The 23,771-nt window shown below is 38.0% G+C and overlaps 1 protein-coding gene across 4 annotated transcripts; it reads left to right on the forward strand.

Annotated features, from left to right (window-relative positions):
* Positions 1–232: 232 nt before the first annotated feature.
* On the forward strand, positions 233–23,749 carry LOC118814845 (NACHT, LRR and PYD domains-containing protein 12-like). 4 transcript variants are annotated; one of them, XM_036580666.1, is made up of 12 exons: positions 233–502; positions 2,800–2,901; positions 3,173–3,280; positions 3,421–3,519; positions 5,385–5,498; positions 7,676–9,652; positions 10,953–11,126; positions 13,588–13,761; positions 15,100–15,273; positions 17,628–17,801; positions 19,538–19,584; positions 22,335–23,749. In XM_036580666.1, exons 2-12 carry the CDS (start codon positions 2,819–2,821, stop codon positions 22,865–22,867), a joined length of 3,657 nt encoding a protein of 1,218 aa, XP_036436559.1. In that variant the 5' UTR covers positions 233–502; positions 2,800–2,818; the 3' UTR covers positions 22,868–23,749. The 4 variants fall into 4 exon arrangements, with proteins under 4 accessions (XP_036436559.1, XP_036436578.1, XP_036436568.1 ...); XM_036580685.1 differs by lacking the exon at positions 3,173–3,280; XM_036580675.1 differs by lacking the exon at positions 3,421–3,519 and having other exon boundaries at positions 234–502.
* Positions 23,750–23,771: the final 22 nt, after the last annotated feature.

The following is a 23,771-nucleotide window of genomic DNA, read 5'->3' on the forward strand; positions in this document are numbered from 1 at the left end:
TGTGAATGTGCAGATGGTGGATTTTGAAATTTGTAAACCCTAACATTCAACTAAACAACTAAATAAAAATAACACTTTTGTGGGAAGGATTTTGTCACACTTCCCTCTGGCCCTGTTGTCACCACTTCTCATCCTTTGGACTACATTTCCCAGAATGCCCTGCCAGATCACATGACCCCAGACCTCATGTGACTCCCCACCGCTCCACTTCACCTCATTTATTCAGGTCACCTGTTTAACACACCCTCAGTTTGTCAGTTCATTGCGACATATTGTCTTTGTCTCACTGAGCATTACAGAGCCTTCTGGTACGCTAGTTTGCCTGTCCGTGTATGAGCTTTACTTTGTTTATTTTTGAATTTGCCTTAGCCTAGCCCTTTGGGGATTGTTTGTATTTCTGGTTTGGACCTCTCTTCTGGTTTATGGAGTCTGTTTTTTGGATTGCCCCTATGGTTACTGTTTTCTCGATCTGGCTTTTGATCTTGGACTGTAATAATAAATGGTAAGCAGTTTATCAAAACGCTTTAGGAAAAATTTGAATCATTATATGTATTGTTAATTTTATACATTTGTTATTTCCCAGTTTCTTGAGGGATGCCAATAATTATGGAGTTGACTGTGTAATTCACATCAAACTCACCATGAACTAATAAAACAACAATTGTTTCTAAGTTAAAAACACATCCTTTACTGGGATCTTAAATATGGCATTTTCTGCACAATTTAGAGCACAGTCTCTTTTAAGTTACACATATTAGAGAAAAAATAAATGTTACATTAAATGTGCCATTTTTGCACAAGCTTCATTTCATGTATTTTTTTCTAATGTTAATTTCAGCAACAGACACTGTGTATTAAATTTTGCAAAAGTATGTTCTCTGTGGAGGATGTGTACTTATTTTCACTCAGAAAAACAACAATGTAATTTGACAGGTCTGTGTGCAAACTTTTGCAAGGACTGTATGCTGATAGTAAAATCTTACTGCAGTTAAAAATATCTTTTGTAGGAATGTCCAGAGCAAGATAGGCAGCAGCAATTTATAGCTGGGCTCATCTCCATTCAGTGTCGACTCTAGAACAAAACTCCAGTTTGGAGTATTTGGCATTCTTAGAGTGAGTGGCTGATCTAAACCCGAATGGTGAATTGTTATTGTTATTCTGTGCTAGTCATGGATTGTCCGTCAGGAACACAAGGATGTTCATAAGTGTAATTGGTACCAGAGCTTCTTGGGTCAAAGGTCAATGATCGACTTTGTTGTTGTGTCATCTGGCTTGGGACCATGTATTCCAGACACTTGTGTAAAGAGAGGTCAACCGATCACCATCCGGTGGTGAGTTGTATCAGATGGCATGGAAGACTGGCAGTCAGACCTGGTAGGCCCAAGCAAGGATGTTATAGGAACAACTGGCAGAGAATAATCTTAACTCCCACCTCTGGATTTTGTCCGTTGGTGGAAGGAGCACTTTGAGTAACTCCTAAACCTGACAGACATGCCTCCCTCATGAGAGTAAGGGCCAGAGGCTTCTAGGGTGTCAGACTCCATTTCCCTGGTGGAGATCACTGGGGTAGTTGCCAAGTTCCTCGTGGTAAAGTACTGGGGGTGGATGAGGTTCACCTGCAAATGCTTAAGGCTCTGGATGTTGTGTGGCTGTCATGGCTGACGTGCATCTGCAATGATGCATGGACCTCGGGAACAGCACCCTTGGACTGGAAGACCAGGGTGGTGGACCCTAGTTTTAAGAAAGTGGACTGGAGAGTGTGTACCAAATACCACGTTATCACACTGTTCAGCCTCTCTGGGAAAGTTCATGCCAAAGTCTTATAATTGAGACTACGACCTCAATTGGACTTGTAGAAGGCTTATGAACTTTTTTCTCCAAGATATTCTGTGTGAGGTCCTCCAGGAGTATGAGGTGCCAAAGCCACTACTCCAGGCCATTCGATCCCTGTACTTGGTCTACCCTACTTGATAAGGTGAGGAGTTCAATCAGAAAGAGGTCATAGTAGAGCTGCTACTCCTCCACATTGAGAGGACCTGGGTGAGGTGGTTCAGGCGTCTGATTAGGATGCCCCCTGGCTGCCTCCTGTTGGAGGTTTACCAGGCACGGCTGACTGGGATGACACCTCAAGGTTGTCCTAGGACCCACTGGAGGGAATATATCTACAACGGGGTGTCCAGTCTTATCTGCAAGGGCCAGTTTGGCTGCAGGTTTTCACTGCAACAAAGCAGGAGCACACATAATATGTGGAGTCAGGTGTGCTCTTCTTGTTTGGAATGAAAACCTGTACCCACATCAGCCCTTTGCAGATAAGATTGGACATCCCTGATCTACAAGTTGGTCTGGGAGTGGTTCGGGATCCCGCAGAATGAGCTGGAGGGAGTTGATGGGGACAGGGTAGTTTGGGATTCTCTGCTTTCCCTATTGCTACTGCGACCCTAGCTGGATCAAGTGGTTTAAGAAGATGAATGAAGATGAATGAATGAACTTCTATAATGTAAGAGCAGCTCAACCAGTTTGCAGTGAAGTCCCTTTAGTTACTGAATAATACGCCTTAGTATATAATGAGCCTAGAATTTTAAGGGGCTAAGAGACTAAATCATGCAACAGTATCATTTTATTGCAAATGATTTTTTATTTGTTTATTGGGTAACATTTTATGTTGCATTGTGTTTGCAAATCAAGTCCTTAGGGTCTAGCCAACTGGGCCACACATCAGTTCTATTTCCAACCAGGGCTGGGTTGGGAAACACTGTTCTACAATAAGTGTGTCAGTAAGTTTTTATGGATTGTTTACAGAGAGCAGTGAGCAGCTTCTATGGTGTTCATCTTTAATTGTTTGAAGTATAACATAATGGAACAACATAATTCCACAAGTGGAGCAGGAACCTCTGACATAAAGTAAGTAAGATTTTGTTTATCACTTATGCTCTTACTCAGGGGTGTTAAATCTTATTCACAACAGGACAATATGGCTGCAGGTTTCCATTCCAAATGAGCCAGTGTACAGTTAGCCTCAGTATTCAAACAATTGATCATGTGTGCATCACCTTTGTTGGCTGCAGCCACACCAGCCCTTTACTGATAAGCTTGGATACCCTGCTCTAATGAAATGAGTTGTAATAAAGAGGTTAAATACTTAACACTTTAATCATGGATGAACTGCTCTCAGGACAAAGCGTGCAGGATCTCCACTGTCCATCTGTGTGTCCATGAAGAGTGGCTGGTCTATAATAGAGCCAAGCAGCTTTAGTAGTAGAGGAGGAGCTTCTTACTCTGGGTAAATCACTGATGACACAACACTTCTAAGAATGAAAAGTCTAAAATATCTTCCAGAAATCTGTGATACTTATTGTAGGTCACACTGTAAAGGCTAGAAGTTTTCAGTTTGTTTAGTATTAACAGGACTGAAACCCACAGAACAGTTTCTCCAATGTCCAGCTGTGTGACTGTGAAGAGTGACCATTACCTGGTTGAGCATTCTGCGTTTAGCAGTGGAGCTGTGACCTCTGACTCAGAGTGAGTAATTCAGTCTTCAGTGCATCACTGACTAGTAGTGAAACAATGGTCAAGAACTTATGTTTACACTGGTTTAGGAAGTGTAGAAAAGCACACTTCCAGTTCCATGACTTTTACCTCTTAAGCAGTGGAGAAAGAGTTCAGTTACTGGCTGTGTGGTACTTCCTTATTTATGACAATCATGCAATTTTTTTTAATATTTAAATCAGTATGAGGCCTGTGGAGACCTATGCTATCTGAAAGTTTCCTTGGTGTTCCGTATCTTGTCTTGACCTTCACATTTCTCCATAACTGTTGTTTCTTAATGACATTTCAGACAGTGGGAATTGTGAGCTGGAAGAGCTTCATATCTTTTTACAGACTTCCCACTGCTTTGTAGGCATCAGTTCAATTTCCAAGTAATTGTGCTTTAACATTTGCAAAAAAAATGTTATTTTTAAGTTTATTTCAATATCAAAAATGAGCAAAATATGTAACTTGGTGAAGGATTCCCAAACTTTTCCATACAAAAAGGAACATGCAGTAAGAGAGGAAGAAAGGCTACCCATTCAGCCACCAAATCAAAATAAAATGAAGCTTGAACAAACTTGAATAATCAAAAACACATTGATGATGTAAATGGTGAGTTCAATCATTTATTCAATGTATGGTAAAACACTTCAAGGCAGTCATGGTTTGAAGCTTGACATAGGACAGTAGGGGAATAAATGAGGGAGGCCCAAGGTCCAAAATAGCAAACAAAAGATCTTAAAAAATATGAAAATAAATGGAAAAAAATTATAAATTAATGATAAAGAAAATTATTGAGAATAAACTCATCCTATACACAGAACACATTTAAATATGGCAATTTCCTGTAAGAACAGTTTCTGCTTTTGTTAAACAGTTTAACATATTGAAAAAGTAAACATAAAACATAAAACTAAACTTTATAAAACTTGTACAGGCCATTTTATGTTTATTTTTTTCAATATGTTATCTTCCACAAATAAGCAGTAATTGTGCATTATAATGTGCAAATGGGTGTGTTCTCTGTACAGGATGTGTTAATTTATTTTGACTTTTAAAAATAATAATAATAATAATAAAAAAAAACATTGACATCAATTGACTATAGTTTGAACAGAGGCGCTCAAGCTTTTCCATATAATTGTGTACACACACTCTCACACACGCACGCATGCATACGCACACAAATAGCAACAAGTAGGTTGGTTAAAGCAGTATCAAAAAAGAATACAGTTTAATCACACCAATGCCCTGGAAAACATATCCCAACATTTCTCAAATTGGAAAAAGCATTTTTATCATATCAATAAAAGGATCTCCATCTTCTAGAAAATTTATTGGATGAACCATTTATAGATAATCTATTTTTCACAACAAGAAAAGAATAGAAAAATCTCCATGATCCAGTGTATGTGGGCAGACTATGACATTTTTTAGATGCAGAGAGAAGGAAATGAGTCGCTTCAAACATTGCAGTAAAAGCATTATGCTCATCACCAGTAATGTTTCAGACAGAATTAAAGTCCTAAAATCCTGCTTGTTAAACCTCTACTCCCTAATGTTTTGCTTAGCACTTAGCTCACGACAATCACATCATTGTTACACTCCTTCTGAAGGGAATGTAACAGCCAGGTGTTCAGGTGTGGCTATTTAAACTTACTTATGGACACTGAACCATGATACAAACTAGTACTATATAGTATGAATGAAGGAACTCTGTAGTCTTTAAAAACAAAGACTCCACCTTAAATGACATTAAGACAACATTAATAAATACAGAAAACTGCATTATAAATGAACTGATAAAATGTAATTAGTTGAGTAAGGAAGGTGTTGTTTGTATGTGATTTTTCCAGATTGCAGAGTGAGAGAACAGTTTCTCCAGTGTTCAGCTGTGTGTCTATGAAGAGTGACTGGTCCATGGGGAACCCTCCTACATTAAGCAGGTTACCTGTGACCCCTGACTCTGAGTGAGTTGCTATTGTTCAGTGTATTAACGATAGATATCTAACACACAGAGCACTTCCTATTGTTCCAAAACTCTGACTTTAAACCTCAGCAAATTAAAAAGGACAGTCCAGCACATCCAGTACTTCCATGTTCAGTCATGTAACGTTTCATGCTATATGAAGACATGAGCAGATCAAATATTCATATCATTTAGAAAAATAAAAATGAACAAACATTTGATGAAAGTGTGGGGACACTTTCTTCTCATTCAAATGAATGACTAAAACTTCAGGAACATAGTTTTTGAAATCTTCTAATAATATAAGTTCTTCTAACTGGGCAAAAGTAGTTAATTTAGAAGCGGTGTACCATTTTTCAAACAAGCCTGTTTTTTCCCAAGCAAACTCAAATGTTTGGTCCTTTGACCTGTGGTGAGACCGATACCGCTGCCAGTAGGCCTCAGGCACTAACTTGTGTTCAGCGTACAGTGGCTTTTACTATGTCATAATGAAGGCTCTGCTCTACAGTAAGAGAGGAGCATACCTCCTCTGCCTTATCCACCAGTTTGCACTGGAGAAGCAAACACCACATGTCTTTAGGCCAATGTAAGGTAGCTGCTACTTGCTCAAAGGCATTGAAATAGGAAGCAACCTCTGATTCCCGAAATGGAGGCACAAGAGAGATACGGTTGCTTATATCAAACTCTGAAGACCTTGTGGCAGAAGCACCACTGCCACCTGTGGCAACACCAGCATCCCTCACCCCATGCAACACAGGAGCCTCTGCTACAGCAGCACTCCCTGTATCAGGGGACAGTGGCAACTGCCGGTCTTCACGTAATCTGTTGATTAATATATCTCAAATTTCAGCCTTCCTAGCAGAGCGAGACACTGACACATTGTAAAACTCTGCTACCATGAACAACTCAGCCTTCCTGCATTTACTCAACGCCTCCGCAGATGGAGACAAGACAAACTTCTCCAAATTAAACTCCATGATCACACCACACCCGCCCCCACAAACAAAAGAAGAAGGCAAGAAGAGCAAAAAGTTAAGCCCCCAATTGTTACATGTTGGTCTAGGGTGTAATAAACCTGGAGGACAAGTGAATGGTCTACTTTCAGACTATTTACATATGTTTAGAACACCGATGAAATTGATACAGCAAATAATTGTTAGCAAAAAGTCAGCCGATCTGCCATCTCTCCAGGGGTGAGCAAAGGCCAAAATAACAAACAAAACCCAACACTAAATCCCAACCCAAATCTAACTTTACCTAAACCCAACAAAAACAAAGAAACACACAGGCAACCACCCTGACTCCCTGACTAGCCTAAAACCATTAGAAAAAGGAGTCTACAAACAAAATGGCACTTACCCCGTTCCAGCAGTGGTGACACAAAAGAAACTAGCCAATTAGCACCTTCAAGTGTTGTGAAGTTGTCTTTCTATAAACACTTTACACTATTTACAGTACATGTTTTTTCAAAGAAGAGTCCACAGACTCAAAACACACACAGGGCACAAAATTACAAAAGCAAGGTGGGCTTCCCCCTCTCCTCTTCATTTTCCCACCTCTTTTATGGCATTCTCCAGGAAGTGCTTCTCCCACTGCACACACCAGCCTTCAACCTGGATTGAGCTCCACCTAGAGACAATGAGGACAGAGAAATACACAGACACAGGAAGGAACATAGGAGACCTATGAAAAATGAAAGTTAAAATCCAATAGAATAACATCATAGAAGTAGGCATTTGGAGAAGCACTGAGAGTTGAAATGTTAGTGTTATTCTTTTGGTAAATTTTCTTTCAGCATGTTATTGAGCTTGTACCTCTGTCTAACCACTGTGGCTGTTGCTAATGTAAAAAGTAACTATAATCCACTCATTGTGCAAGTCTCTCTCAAATGAAAAGGTAACATATTTTAAATTTTTCATTCGTTTCTTTTTCACTTTTATGGAAGAGTGTGTTCTATTTTAAAAAAGGAAGACAATTTTTTTTCTTACAAAAATTGACCTTGGGAGACTAAGACAAGCTTTAAAAAGAACTACTGAATTGGACAATTATAAAACAATAAAAAAACATTATGAAAAATGTTTACAATATACTTTCAGTTTTGTAATTCAGTGGCAGTTCATTATGGTTATTCCTATTTATGATGTGTGTATGTGTGTGTGTGTATTTTATCTCCATCAGGCAGTGCTCGACCAAAGCAGCACTGCAGACACTCACACATACATTAGTAGAAGGGGCTGGAGGCCTGCAACTGGATTTTTATAAAACAATGGATGATGTCCTACAGAGAGTCAGAGAGAGACACAAAACCAACATGAAGAACAAATATGAGAGTATATTTGAGGGGATCAAAACACAGGACAATAAAACCCTCTTGAACAGTATCTATACACAGCTCTACATCATAGAGGGAGAGAGTGAAGGAGTGACTGAAGAACGTGAGGTTTTACAGATGGGCAAAACATTCAGAAAACACTTACAAGACACTCCAATCAACTGTGTAGATATCTTTAAACCTCTACAAGGTGCTGAAGGAGAAGCAGAAGAGGATAACATTAGAGATGTCATGGCTGAAGATCTCAAGCACAAAAAAACAAAGAAAGTAAGAAAAGAAAGCAATGGACCCAAAGAGCCAGAGCTCAGAACTGTTCTGACTAAAGGCATCGCTGGAATTGGAAAAACTGTCTCTGTGCAGAAGTTCATTCTGGACTGGGCTGAAGGAAAAGCCAATCAGGATGTAGATCTCATGTTTGTGCTTCCGTTCCGGGAGCTGAACCTGATTAAAGATGACCAATACAGTCTTCATGGACTTCTGTGTGACTTCCATCCTGAGCTTAAAAATCTGGACCCAAATATATATGATGTGTGCAAAGCTGTGTTTATATTTGATGGTCTGGATGAAAACAGAATGTCACTGAACTTTGAACAGTGCGAGAGAGTATCTGACATCACCATGACATCATCAGTGGGGGTGTTGATGACAAACCTCATCAAAGGAGAGCTGCTTCCCTCTGGCCTCATTTGGGTAACCTCTCGACCAGCAGCAGCCAATCAGATCCCTCCTAAATACATCAACCGTGTGACAGAAATTCAGGGATTCAGTGACCCACAGAAGGAGGAGTACTTTAGGAAGAGGATCAGTGATGAAGACCAAGCCAAGAGAATCATCTCCCACATTAAGACAGCGAGGAGCCTCCACATCATGTGCCACATTCCAGTCTTCTGCTGGATCTCAGCCACTGTGCTTCTAAAAATCATGAAACAACATAATACAAGAATTCCTAAAACTCTGACTGAAATGTACTCACACTTCCTGCTCACTCAGACAAACAAGAAGAACGAGAAGTATGAGGAGAAAGATAAGAGAAATCCAAAGAACCTGCTGGAGTCCAACAGAACCGTTCTTCTGAAACTGGCTGAACTGGCTTTCAAACAGCTGATGAAGGGCAATGTGATGTTCTATGAAGAGGACCTAAGAGAGTGTGGCATTGATGTCACTGAGGCCTCAGTGTATTCTGGGATTTGTACTGTGATCTTTAGGGAGGAATGTGTGCTTTACCAGAGGAAGGTCTACTGCTTTGTTCATCTGAGCTTTCAGGAGTTCCTGGCTGCTGTTTATGTGTTTTACTGCTATGAGACCAAGAACATGGAGATACTGCAGTGTTTTAAACCTCAACACAGAGAGTGCTCTGAGAATGTTTCAGTGGATGAGCTGCTAATGGGAGCAGTGGATAAAGCTTTAGAGAGTGAAAATGGACAGCTGGATTTTCTTCTCCGTTTCCTGCTGGGCATCTCACTGGAGTCCAATCAGAGAGTCCTGCAGGGCCTCCTGACCAACACACACAGCAGCTCTGAGAAAACAGCAGAGTACATGAAGATGTTAATCAAAGATGAATATGATGACATCTCAACTGAGAGTGCCATCAATCTTTTTCTCTGTCTGTCTGAAATGAATGACCAGTCTCTCTCCCAAGAGATTGAGGAGTATCTAAAATCAGAGAAACACTCAGAAAAGAAGCTCTCTCCTGGACAGTGTTCAGCACTAGCCTATATGCTTCTGAACTCAGAGGAGGTGCTCGATGAGCTGAACCTGAACAAATACAACACATCAGAGGAGGGTTATAGGAGACTAATCCCAGCTATGAGCATCTGCAAAAAGTGAGTGAGTGTACGTCAGTGTTATATTTATATTAATATTACAAATGTTAATACTGTAATCTTGGTAGGGCCACAGAACATATATCAGTATTCTGTAATTTATTATTCAGATTTTTGGGGTCTTTCAGTAAGAGCAGCAGGTACACTCATCACCCACTTTGTTAGAAACCCCAGCCGTGCATGCCTAGAAACTAGAAATTTGTTGGCATGAACAGTTTTTGGTATGATTGTTGGAAAAAGAGGATAAAAGACAATATAAAATAATTAATACATCATGGACGGGCAGTGTTAATAAGGCTACACTACAACCTACACACACCTTTTATGAGAACTGCTAAAAAACACTTAAACATTTATAAAAACCTATGCAATGATGAGTTGTCATAAAGGCTGCTTTATCAACTTTGATGTCAAGTGACAGATTTTTGTTACCATTAATTAACATTTTCTTGGGTGAAATGCTGGTATGTTGTGATAACTGATGTTTTTGCAATATTGTACCCATTTCACAGATTTCCTGTTCCTATTAGTCACTACACAAATCTACAAGTCAGCCCTTCACTAAACAAAACAGACTTTTGAATACTTTTGAATGTTTAGTGAACAATGGTTGAAAATACTGCTGACTTTAGAACATAAAATATACATGATTACATCAGAGTCATGGTACTACTGTAATGATTCACAAAAATCAAAGTCAAAATTAAGCTCACTTTACTTAAGAAGTCCAGAGAAAATATATATAACTAGTGTCATACCATTGCCTTAGCGATTTATAAAGATCTAAAGCATATTGGTCTCCTTTTATTATTAGACAGAACAAATATACATCACTTGTTATCACAGTGTATCAGTATTGAAACCTTCACAATGTACCTATTATACAGTAGTTCCATTTTAGTGTTACCACACAGTGTCAAAACATCTTTTTAGAACTGCCTATGGTCAGTTCTGCAACTAGCCATTTCACCAAGCTGTTTAAATTATGCCGTTGACACCCCAAAAATACAGTGACGTTATGCCATAGCACAATTTCAGCAAAAATCTGATATAGGTGTTATGTCAGCTTGACACTGAAGTACCTCTTATGACAACTGATGCTTGTTGGAATAAGCTTTTATAAATGTTTATGTAGGTTTAAGTCAGGTGTCATGAAAGGCTTATGTAGGTTGTCATGTAGCCTTGTGAATGTTGCTCTTCAGCAGTGTTATTAAAAAATCCAAATTTCACATTCACTGTTTAAATTGAATTATGTACTGTTTTTGTGTTTACTTATTGTATGTTGATCATTCCTTTGCAGACTAGTTAATTGTTATTTCATCAAGGACTCCTATAAAATTCTCTACTCTGCTCTACAACCAGCAAACTCTCCCTTGAAGGAACTGGATCTCACTAACAGTGACCTGCAGGATTCAGGAGTGGAGCTTCTCTCTGATGGACTAAGGAGTTCATACTGTAAACTGGAGATACTCAGGTGAACTATCTGTTAACTCATTGTTAAATGGTAAGAATTAAGTTAAAAATAACAAAAATAACTGTCAACTTAGGAAACTAAAGACATAATTTTTTGCCATTCATGTATATGATTTTAGTATTCTAGAGTATTTGTCACTTGAATCTCAGTTATATAAAAATTGACTTTTGTCTGTAGAACACAATCTATTTTTCTGGGTATTTTATGTTACAGTAAGTAACTAGTATATAATAGGAAAATATGTAGTACTTACAAGTAGTTTTCTAGTAAATACCTGGCAAGTACATAATATGTGCCAGTATGTACATCAGTACTTAGTTAGATTTTAATGGTAAATATGTAGTATTTACAGGTAATAAATATTTGGTTTATAGTTTGCAAGTTTAATATGTCACTACCACAACTAATGTAAGAAACACAAGTTACATTTTTGCTTTTAATGCTGAGAAGTTACATGATAATGGCAAGTACTACCAAATTGCTTCAAGAAGTTCATGCCTATGTGATGCCTATGTGATAGATAAGTGTAGGTTGCAGGTACGGCTGACAATAGTGTAAACATTTCAGGGTACTTACCACTAAGTACACAGTAAGTACCTCTTTTTCTGCACAGTAATTAATTCTGTATTAAATGGTAAATTTACTGGTAAGTTCTCTGTAATGTTATGGAAACTGTTCTGTAAAATAAAGTGTAGTTTTTTTTACATAGTATTTACACAGTAACCATTTGTTTTCTTGTATTTGTGATATGCAAAGCATAACCATACACAGTGTTCATAGCCATACTTACTGTAATAGATCAGATCTAGGTTAACAAACAATGGTAAAAGGTATCTGGAGGGTAAATTGTGGTGTAAAACATGGATGAGTGAAACAATGCAACACAGGATTAAAGCAAAATCTAAATGGGTTGTACTAATACAAGCTAACCTGTGGAGCAAGACTTTCAGTACAGAGAATGTCTACATAATATACACAAATTTAACAAACAATTAAGCTACTAAATTCAGACAGCAGAGAACAGAGTTCAGTAAAGATTCAAACACAGAGTTCAGAACAAAATCTAAGAAGTGAATGTGCACAGAACTACAGATCCCATCTGTCCCACAGTGATGATGTCCCAGTGATGAGAAATGCGAAAACCCATAAGATGTTGACTGGAGTACTGGTTACATAGTATTTCTGCTTCAACCAATACTAAAGCACTAATGACTCTCAAATTGTTCACTTGTTTAAAGGTTTTTATTTGATTGTGAAATATTTGAACCCCTAGCAATCTTTTTTTTTCTGTTCTCACCAGACAATTTATGTGCATTTCATTATATAGGTGTGTACTATGCATAAGCTGTATTGTTATGCACAGTTTTGCTAAAGAAAAAAAGACCTGAGTACTGGATTGAACCATATCAAGCTGCATTTGCAAAAGCTCACTCATTAACTAATTCTCTGTTCATTATATAGTATTTGATCCATAGTAAACCAACTGGAGGAAGCAAATTGACTGGCTGAGAGATTCAAAGTTGAGAATTTAAACAGCACTACAACATGGCTTACACACTATATAGTGCACTTTTTTAGTAATAGGGAGTGATTTTGAATGCACCACCAGATCATACTCAACTGGATCAGCAATAACAGCTGATCCAGTGCTGTCCATTATTCCGGTCCACTTCATCTGTGTTCTTCTGAGTTTCCACATGTCTCGTTTTTTTCTGTCTTGTTGCTGTGCTAAAATGCATCACTGGCGCATTTGCTTCTGCAGCTGGACTCATTTTGTTCCTCTGCTGTGCTGTTTGTTTTTGTCCTTTTAGATTCTTCAGTGTATACCTGGTACTTTGCACATTGGTTACTCTTTACTTATATATTGAACTAAAACTTTTTTAATGATCTTGTTCAACTTGTGAGGGGGTAAAGCCTCAATTAAATGTACTATAAAAGGAGCATTATACAATTAATCTACACTTATGTCATTTTAATTTTTCTTCATTGTCATCTCCAACTTCTTAATTTTCATTAATTTTCTTGAAGCAAATATTTGTGTCATTATGTTTATTAAACATTACAGCAGGTTACTTAGTGCTGCTGGACATTACAGGGCCTCAGAGGAACATAATCACAATCATACAGTTTTATGATAACTATTGCATTTTTAAACTCTGAGTATTTACCTGTCTAGGTTCCTTAAATATCACATGCACGCAAGTGAGTCTTGATTACTAAATTGTGGCTTGAGTTAGTGGGAATAGATCACACCTGGATTTTGTTAGTGGAACCTACTGAGCCTGAACTGAACTGTTTTGGATACCTTAAGTGAGGATAATTCAAATAGGAAAACTTGCTTTTAAAAGCACGCTTTGTGAAATACCCTCTTGGTGCATTTATCTCTAGATGCAAAGACAAAATGGGACATGAAAGGAATGCCTAAACTGCATCATGTTATATATTTATTCTGCTTTTGTAGACTTGCTGGCTGTAATCTCACCACAAACTCCTGTGAAAAACTAGCATTGGCTCTACAGTCAGGAAACACTTCCCTGAAAGAGCTGGATCTCAGTAACAATGATCTACAGGATTCAGGAGTCAAGCTGCTCTCTGCTGGGCTGAAGAGTTCACACTGTAAACTGGAGACACTCAGGTGAATTTTCTGTTTATTCATTAATGAACTAAATAATAAGCTGTAAATTGAATGTACTAAGTGTATTATTTATACTTTTCTTGTTTATTTACTTTACGTTTTGGGACTCTATTGTATCTCTCATTCTCTCATTAATAACACCTTAATTTAATAACACCTAAATAAAAATAACAATAATTTAGATATCACTTTACTAAAACAGAAACTACTCAAAAGTGGTATACAACCTTAAAATAATCTAAAAGCAAATACAGTGGAAAAAAACTATATACCTATACAAAAGTATATAGTTTGTGTTCATGCAAACACAAACAGAGTCAGAAGGAGGTCTCAGAATGAATGACACAGTAATTAGGACCAACCTCAGTAAGGGGCATGCTGCACAAACCACCTTGCTCTTTTGGCCAAAAAGCTGTTGTTTTGCTTAGAAACAGTGTTATTTTAAGGTATACGATTGATTTAAGGTCATACAAAGTTTGTTAAGTGTTTCATTTTTGTTTTCCCCGTTATTTTTTATTTTATTTGGATGTTTTCTGGATCCTGACCTTTACTTGACTCCACCAACGTCATTATTTTTCATTCACTGCATTTCATGAGTATGCAAATATGATCAGAGTAAGCTATAAAACAACTAAAACTTTACACATTTTACTATGACTATTTTTAAACAAAAAACACACAAACAATTAACACTGAAAATACAATGCCATGGTGCAAATGCATATAACACTAGTACCAGTCAAAACAATACACTGTCCGTCATAATAATTTTAAATGTAATAGAATACTGCATAAATAATTTCTTTGAAGTTAAAGTTAAGTATTATTCTATTTTTATTTTGTAACAGAGATGTGTAGGTTACTTATAAACATTACTAATCTTGGTGAGATTTTGTTGTTTTTGGTAATCATTCTCATCCCTCCGCTCTAGGCTGTATCTGCTGTTAGCAACACATCTTTTGAGACTCAAAATGCAATTTTATGCCTAATTTTAAAAGGTAATGAAAAGTCTGTGCAAAACCAGCTGTCATGAGTTGCTCGAACTTTAATAAATCATGTGAAATATGTAATCAGACACACTTCCAACATCTCCATGTATTTTTTCCACCTATCTCCCACAATTGTGCAGAGGCATGTGTATAGCCTTGAAACTGCACTTTTTAGGCTCATGCACCAGTTTTGTACATACCATGCAGGCAGAACGCATCTGAACTGTGTCTGAAACTGGTACGGCTTAGTACTTCAGGCCCTCAGTGTTGATCTCATCATTACAATTATGTATTAAACCAAAAAAGTTTTTTTGGTAGGATCTACTGTAAAAGGTATCTCCCTTTTCAGGCTCACTATCTGTAATCTTGAGAAACAAGCTTGTATGAATCTGGAATCAGCTTTACAACAAGCAAATTCCTCCCTGAAAGAACTGGACCTCAGTAACAATGACCTACAGGATTCAGGAGTGGAGTTGCTCTCTGTTGGACTGAAGAGTTCACACTGTAAACTGGAGATACTCAGGTGAGCTTTCTGAAAATGACGTGATGTAAAATACAATTCTGAGATCAAGGAAATGATAGAGATGATAAATTAATCTTGAATATACTACTAATGCATGTATATAATATAAGCATAAAATGCTACTATAAAGCAGCTCCATTTTCTTGGCTTTAAATATGCAGCTACCATAACTATTTAATAGCCCATTCAATTTTTTGTTTGACCAATTTGACCATGTTTTGATTAGTCTTGCTTACCTGCACTGGAAAATGCAAAATATCAAAGTTTTTGTTGGTTATTTTGACATGGATGCATACTTTGCTACGTACAACTTGCAATGTGCAAATAGTTTGAAAACAACTTCTGTAACCTACATACAGTCAGATGAAAATACCCTTGGTCAAAAATACAGGGTTTGTTGATTGAAATCCTGTGCAGGGTACAAACTTATTTATGGCGTTTTTTCTGCAAATGATGCACAGTATGTATTTATTCGCTGAATAAATACATACATTGGTAGAAGTAGAGAAACATTATGCAATGAAATGAGAATTTCAGACTTGGTATTAACCAATATTCACATACCACTGTTTTTAAAACTGATAAACTCCACTCACAATTTGATGAAAATTTCACAAGATCATCAAGGAAATGACCTGTGAATAACTCACAGTGCTGACAGAGAACAAATATTTTTTCTGTTATAATTATGGTCAAGTTGGTTCTGGTCCCTGGTGGCAATCTGGATAGGGAATAGCTAGTGTCCCGTTTACCATCTAAGGTACTCTTAGAAGTCCTCGCCAACACCAACATTCAGAGGCATATGTTTTTCCTGTCCAGTATTTTTATTGTTCAGCTTTGACCACCATAAGAAATCACTAAAAAGACTTTCAAATACACTTTATTACATTTGAAGGTCTTTTGAAACTACTTTATTCTTGTTTATCTGGTTGCTGTATTGTACGTCTTGAGTACCAGATTCTTTATTGTCAGAAACTGATCCCAGTAGGCAAAAGCTGTCAACTACTACATCTTCATCATCAGTAGTAAAGTTGGTGTTTCTTCCAGTTGTCATAATGTTTGTCTTTTTCATATTCAGTCAAAGTCCTGTCTTTTCACTCAGGGTATCTTCCCTCAAGCAATCTTGTTTTTTCATGTTAGTTTTAATTTTCAGTATCTTTAGCAATGTTGTTATAGTATTGGTCCTTGTCCTTTCTGACAGTTTTAGGAATTCATGTTTTTTAGTTCTCTTAAAAAGGTCTAGGTCACATTTTGAAAGTCTGGTACACTACACTGGGCAAAATGTTTACAATTGGGCTTTATAGATTTGTTTACAGTGCACACAGAACTCTCCAGACTACTACATACATGCTAATTGCACATCCATTAAACATTCTTTGGAAACAAGTAACTCATCAATTAACCCTTAAACAGCCAAAAATCTAAATGAGTTTACTTCATCTAACCTAAACTCATTAACTACCTACATCAATGATCTAATCAATGATTACTAATATCACAGGAACAACAATCACAGCCAGATGTGACCCCTGTAGATATACCACACACAGTCATAGCCATACTGTATATCTGTAGACTTCTGCATTATTCCCAGTAATGCCAAAATACCCATTCAGTTGATCAAGCTATCCATGGCCAGTAGTCCAAGAAAAGATGGCCTTACTTCTCTCCTGCTCATTCAGCATGATGCTAGCCAATGTAACAAAATTGGCATTTATTATTCTTCATGCAGATTGAAGTGGTAGTTCAGAAACAGTGATATTTTGACATTTCACTTCACATGTCAGCTTGGGAGCACTGGTAGAGTGAGAATCAAGATATACACACAATATCTAAGCTGCTTATCCTTCTGGGCCGCGCAGAGTGCTGGAGCCTATCACAGTGGTCACTGGGCGGAAGGCAGGTAACACCCTGGACAGGTTACTAGTGCATCACAGGGCAGACACACAGACATATACAGTCACACACACTCATACCCAGGGGTGGTTTAGCATCTCCAGTTGACCTGACTGCATGTCTTTGGACTGTGGGAAGAAATGGAGCACCTGTAGGAAAGAAACCCACGCAGACACAGGGAGAACATACAAAGGCTGGGGACATCGAACCCAGTCCCTTCTTGCTGTAAGGCAACAGCACTACAGACTGTGCCACCATGCCACCCAGAATCGAGATAGTATGTGGAAATTGGTCATGACTATACTAAGGAGAAAAACGGATTAAAGAACAGTTTGATTTTGTGGGCCTGTGGTTTCATGGCTGCATGAAAACAAATAAAGTTATTTACAGAGAATAAGATATTCTAAATAGATGTTTTTGTAACTGTCATCACCCCCTCTTTTTCATTCTTTCTGCAGATTGTCTGGTTGTATGGTGACAGATGAAGGCTGTTTCTGTCTAGCTTTAGCTCTGAAATCAAGTCCCTCCCACTTGAGAGAACTAGATCTAACCTATAATTACTCAGGAGAGTCCGGAGCGAAGTTGCTCTCTGATCTGCTGGAGGATCCACACTGCTCATTGCAAACACTCAGGTAAGTATAACTCTGTGTGTGTATGTGTGTGTCATAATGTCATATTACCATAAGCATCTGCTCCATGCATATTTCTGATGATACTCGTTGGCACATTTAGGAAATTGTGTGCTGTAATATGCTTGTACTGATATTACTGTACATGAGATTGACATTACTGTGGGCTAGGGAAATTTTGTTTTTCTAAAGCAAGGTGGGGAGGGCCAGATTTCTGCATAGTTTGGTGATTTCCTTGCTCAAGCACACTTGATTTGCTTGGTATGGTAGATGGAAATCATCAAAATATGCCAGACCCTCTCCCTCAGTTCTCCACCCCTGTTCTAAAGTGTAGCGAAGTCTTCCCTTAGTTCAAAATTGTTTATCATCAGATAACAGTAGGGCCTATGAAGGTTTTGTTTGGTTGCTGTCCTTCTGGGCTCTGTGTTGCATACTTACTCACAAAATCTATTTTTTTATAGTTGGTGGGTTATAGCCTTTTATGCATTTTGGATGTTAGTGTAGACTAAACTTATAGACCACTGACAAAATAAGCCAAACTTGTCCTGATGCAAGTCAGATTGTGGCCAGATGAGGAAACCTCAACACTACAGAATTTGCTTATGCAGTGATAGGCAGTACTACAGTTGCCATTACATATTGAAGTGTATTTAACAGGGTGCCAGTTATGGTTATGACCAACTTAGATGAGTATGCAACATTTATAACAGGCTACATGAGCAAGTGTATAGATTGTGTTATTGTATCTAAGCCCTCCAGCCAGTGAGTGAAAGAGATGCCAAGGCTGACCTAGTGTATCTATAGGCTGCTTAAAACCCATGATGCCACATTAAGATTTGGTGAAAAGCAGCCCTCAGGTCATCTAGAGCTGACCTGTCCCAAACCATAGAGTGGGAAAGTGGACTTTCCCACACAAAAAATCCATTGTAATATCCCAACCTCCTGCTAGGCCACCCCTGGCCACCAGAGGGAGAAAGAAAACTGAATCAGGCTGATTAGGGCTGACTGTTGACAGCTGTTCACTACCCTAGTTAAGGAGACCTCACACGTAGCTCTCTGCTCTGTCTTGGGTTCACACTTCCATGTGCAAGGCAAGATCACAGAGGAAGTGTTAAAAAAGAAGAAAAGTATTTTCTGTTGACCATTATATGATATATGCTGTTAGACCACAGCATATAGACAATTGAACAAGGAGTTTGTTTCTTATCTGACAGAGTTCTAGTGAGTACTAGAACTCTAGAATTGAATGCTAGTTCTTTGTCTGGCAGCTCAGTTACTTAAGTCTGTTCCTTGGCTCCTTGTAGCAGTCTGGAGGAGGTCTATGACTGGATGTGGGTTTCACACCTTTGTCTCCTCTGTCCCCATCTACATAATTTGTTCTGACTCTTCTTTGTGTACCCATATTTGTTTATATTGCTGGCTCATAAGATGAGTGCCACGGTTCTGTTAGCCATCTTCAGAGAGGTTTGCACCTCTCCCTTCTTCCCTTCAGTTTGTTCTAATCTGTATTTTCTGACTGTATTTTCTCATTTGTAAAGCACTTTGAATGACAGCAGTATGAAAGGCGCTATATAACAAACCTGTCTTGCCTTGTTTTAGGGTTGTCCTAATTACTTTATTGTTGTAGTCATTTACACTATTACTATTCTATCTGAATGTTTTGCTTTCAGCTTATTTTAATAAATGTGTGTGTGTGTGTGTGTGTGTGTGTGTATGTGTATGTATGTGTGTGTGTTTAGGGTGGAGTATGGAGGGAAGATCAGGATGAACTCAGGACTAAAGAAATGTAAGTTCACTGTGTTCAGTGTAATGTACACACAAATTTATAGATGTATTCAAAGGCATTACAAGTTGAAACAAAACACTAGGAGAAAACAGATTTGTCATTCTATAACCATCGCTCTGTCCATTTCTTCTCACCATTTCCCTTTCTCTGTCTCAAACATTCACACAATGACACCCTTTTGAGACTTGTGGAGAGAGGGATCCATGTACAGATTTTCATTTATAAACACAAAAGGCTATTTATAGTTCAAGAACCAGCAATCAGACCCAGGCAGACAAATGCATACACAAAAATACAGAGTTTAACAAAAGCCTAAAGTCATAAAGCTGAAAAGGCAAAAACACAGGCCAAGACTCAGAAATGCAAGTCACGCAAACATAATAATATACACATAATATATACACTCCAAAGAGGATGGAGCACAGGCAATTTAAGACTAAATGTGAAATGTTATATGTTATAAAAATCTTAAACCACTGATATGATCATGCTTTTGTATTAAAGGAGCATCTAGGAAGGGTCTAGATGTTTAAGGACAGTCTAACAGTCTAGTTGCAAGATGTTAAGGTATTTCACCCTCCACAGTGCATAATATAATATCATTATCAGACTCATGGAATCCAGAGAGACCTCTGTGTGTAAAGGGCAAGGCAGAAAACCACCACCTGAATGCCATGACCTTCGACCTTTCAGATGACTTTGAATTAAAAACTGACATGCTTGCCAGAAGGTTAATCTCACTAGTTCATGACATTTCGCTAAACAGTACTAAGCCCTTGTCAGACACTCTTAGAGAAATTTGGGAAAGGGACCCAGACCAACCTATCTCAGAAGAGGACTGGCTTAATATTTGTAAAAACCTGTTTCTCAAATGTACCTGAAATTCATGAATAGGATATTCTTTACACCTGTTTGCCTACAAAAGATATTTCCAGACAAATCTAATTTGTACTTTAAATGTAAAACTGAAAAAGGGACGTTCTTCTATGCCCTTTGGTTGTCTTCTAGAACAGAGTACACATTATGGTAGAAGATATTTTTCAAATATTGAAAATATTGATCTGTATCTTTTGGGAATAGGAGCAGAACATATTTTTGATAATGATGGCAAATTTTTGTTTCTAATGTTTTCATTTCTGGTGAAAAAATTTATTTTAATTCAATGGGCCAGTTCCTCTCCACCAACCATTGAGCAGTGGCTTTCCCAAGCTGCAACACTGCTTCCCTTGGAAAAACTGACCTATGACCTGCGTTACCAAACAGACAAATTCTGGAAACTTTGGACCCCCCCAGCCCCTCCATCCCCAGACTTCTGTCTTTCTTAAAATTCTGTTGGCCAGTAGTGTGAGATTTAAATGTATGAGTGTCAATACTGAATAGAGTGCAATAACTGGCATGCTTAATTGAAATCACCGATTGGACTTGGAAGCTCGGATGTTAAGACTGTACTATACACAGTGGAAGTCCAATTCCAATTCCAGAAATGCTGCTGACTTCTCTGGACTCAAGCTCACGCCATTTCAGGACTGATGCTCAGTGGAAAGGTATATTGTGGTCTGATGAGTCCACTATTCAGATTGTTTATTGAAATAATGGACATTGTGTTAACTAGAACTGCATTTTAAGGGGAGGTATTAAAGGGTAACTTGCACATCTGTGAAGGCACCATTAGAGCTAAAAGATATACAGTTTGGAGCAAAATGTGACAATGGCTTTTTTAGGGATGTATGGCATGTTATGACATGCAAATAATGTCAATGAAGGGTCCTGTATGGTTGACATAAAATTTGTATGTCAGAAGAATCTCAGAAAATCCACTTTCAAAATGGGATCAGTTGATGTCTTCAGTCTCCAAACATTTAACGTTAAAAGGATGTCACATCCTCGACCAGGGATCCACCTCCCCGCCTGCAGAGGTCGCTCTCTCCTCAATTTTAGTTAGATCACTACACAACTGACTGCTGTTTAGTAATCTATTTCCCTATTTATAGCCTGTGAGTTTCCATGTTCTTTGCGAAGTCTTGTTAGAGTTTCTCTGTCAATTCTGAGCTTTATTGTTTCTTGTTATGACCCATTGGATTTTGACCCATGCCTGTGTTTCTCGGTTTTTGAGTTTTGGACGATATCATGGATTTGGTTGTACGGAACTTGATAGTTTTTCCCTTTTTGACCGGGACTGTCTTTGGCTGATAATCTTTGAAGTTACCCAGTTTGTAAATAAAGATTGCTTGCTCTTAGATCTGCTTTGCTTCTCTTCTTTGGTGTTACAAAGGATAGGTGATGTAACAGTTTTTGGAACATGTTGCAGGCATCAAATCAGGAAAGAGAGTGTATTTACAAAAACAAAGTTCATAATATAAAAAATCAAATGTTTTTGTACTGTTTTCAACTTAAAACAGGTCAAAGCGAATTTACTTATCACTCCTTTATTTTTTTTTACCAGCATTTTACATACTATCCCAACTGTTTTGAAACAGAAGTGATTTTGTTTTCAACTGTCAGTTTAAAGTGAATCCATAAACATTCCTGATACTGTTAGCCTGTATGATATCAGGTCACACACGAAACTCGAGTTTTGAAATTTTAATCATATCAGAGCAATTGATTATTTTTGCTGAGATGGCTTGAATGATTTGGTATGAGCATCACTATGAACAAGAGAGATCAATATTAAGTAAACCTTGGTGGTGTGGTCAAGTGTGGCAAGAACAGATGAGACCCCTCAAATCTGTGTTTTTGTTTGTGTGCAGATGCCTGCGATCTCACACTGGATCCAGATACAGCTCACAGATGCCTCTCTCTGTCTGAGGAGAACAGAAAGGTGGAGAATGAGAAAGAGGATCAGATGTACCCAGATTGTCCAGACAGATTTGAACACCATCCACAGGTTCTGTGTAGAGAAAGTCTGACTGGACGCTGCTACTGGGAGGTGGAGTGGAGTGTTGAAGCTGATATAACAGTGACATACAGATGTATCAAGAGGAAAGGGAAGAGTGAAGACTGTGCATTTGGACAGAATAAACAGTCTTGGAGTCTGTACTGCTCTGATTTTGGTTATTCTGTTTGGCACAATTGTAGAAAACACATTGTACGTGCTCCCTGCTCCCGCTCCCACAGAGTGGGAGTGTATCTGGACTGGCCGGCTGGCACTCTGTCTTTCTATAGTGTCTCACCTCAAACACAAACATTGACCCACTTACATACATACACAACCACATTCACTGAACCGCTCTATGCAGGGTTTGGTGTTGATTATAGGTCCTCAGTGTGTGTGCATGTGTGAAATGGAAGAGGGAATGTATTTCTTCTTGGGGAAAAACTTGAGGTTCCAGAAAACACTTGTTGTGACATTTTTTTTATTTACCATAATGCTTACTAGGGCTAACATAATTTGCTTAACATAATTAAGCATTACGATTAATTGCATGTTTTATTTTATTTTCTCAAATTTGACCCAAAAGAAAGATTTTGTTTGATTTATTTGTAGTTTTCCTGTGAGTACCAGCTGGTGCAGTCTGCCAAATTCATCCTCCAGTCTGTATGTTACTGATGTACTATCAGCGTCAGCATTGTGATTTATTTACTTCTGATCACCTTTAATCCATCCATAATCTAAACCGCTTATTCTTCTGGGTCGCGGTGGGTTGCTGGAGCCTATCCCAGCTGTCATTGGGTGGAAGGCAGGATACACCCTGGACAGGTCACCAGTAACATACGGATTGGAGGACGAATTCAGCAGACTGCACCAGCTCATGCTGCTTTTGAAAGATATTTCTTTTACATTTTAGCTTGTGATCATTACAATTATGTCAGTGTCATGAAAATTAATATTTGTTAATGGTGTAGTTACATGAGTTTAAAAGCTCATGTTTCTGCAACAGTACAGTTTGTTTGTTAAACTTTGAGTGTATTTAACTCATGTATAACTTCAGTTTCAAAACATGAGTTACCTTAAATGGTATGCTTTTGTAAACTTATCAGGGTTTAAAGTGTACATTAAAGATTGATAGTTAATAATTACTTTTGTTGTTAATGAATTATTGATTGATTTTCCAAATCATTTTGCCACAGAATGAGAACAAAATATTTTTTCGTCTGTTTTTTGTATGATATACAGCCAGAAAATAAATGAATAAATAAAATGAAACGTAGACTCAGGAATGCACTTTAATTTTTTATTTTTTTTA

This window comes from Colossoma macropomum, unplaced genomic scaffold (assembly GCF_904425465.1).
Source record: "Colossoma macropomum unplaced genomic scaffold, Colossoma_macropomum, whole genome shotgun sequence".
NCBI lineage: Eukaryota > Metazoa > Chordata > Actinopteri > Characiformes > Serrasalmidae > Colossoma > Colossoma macropomum.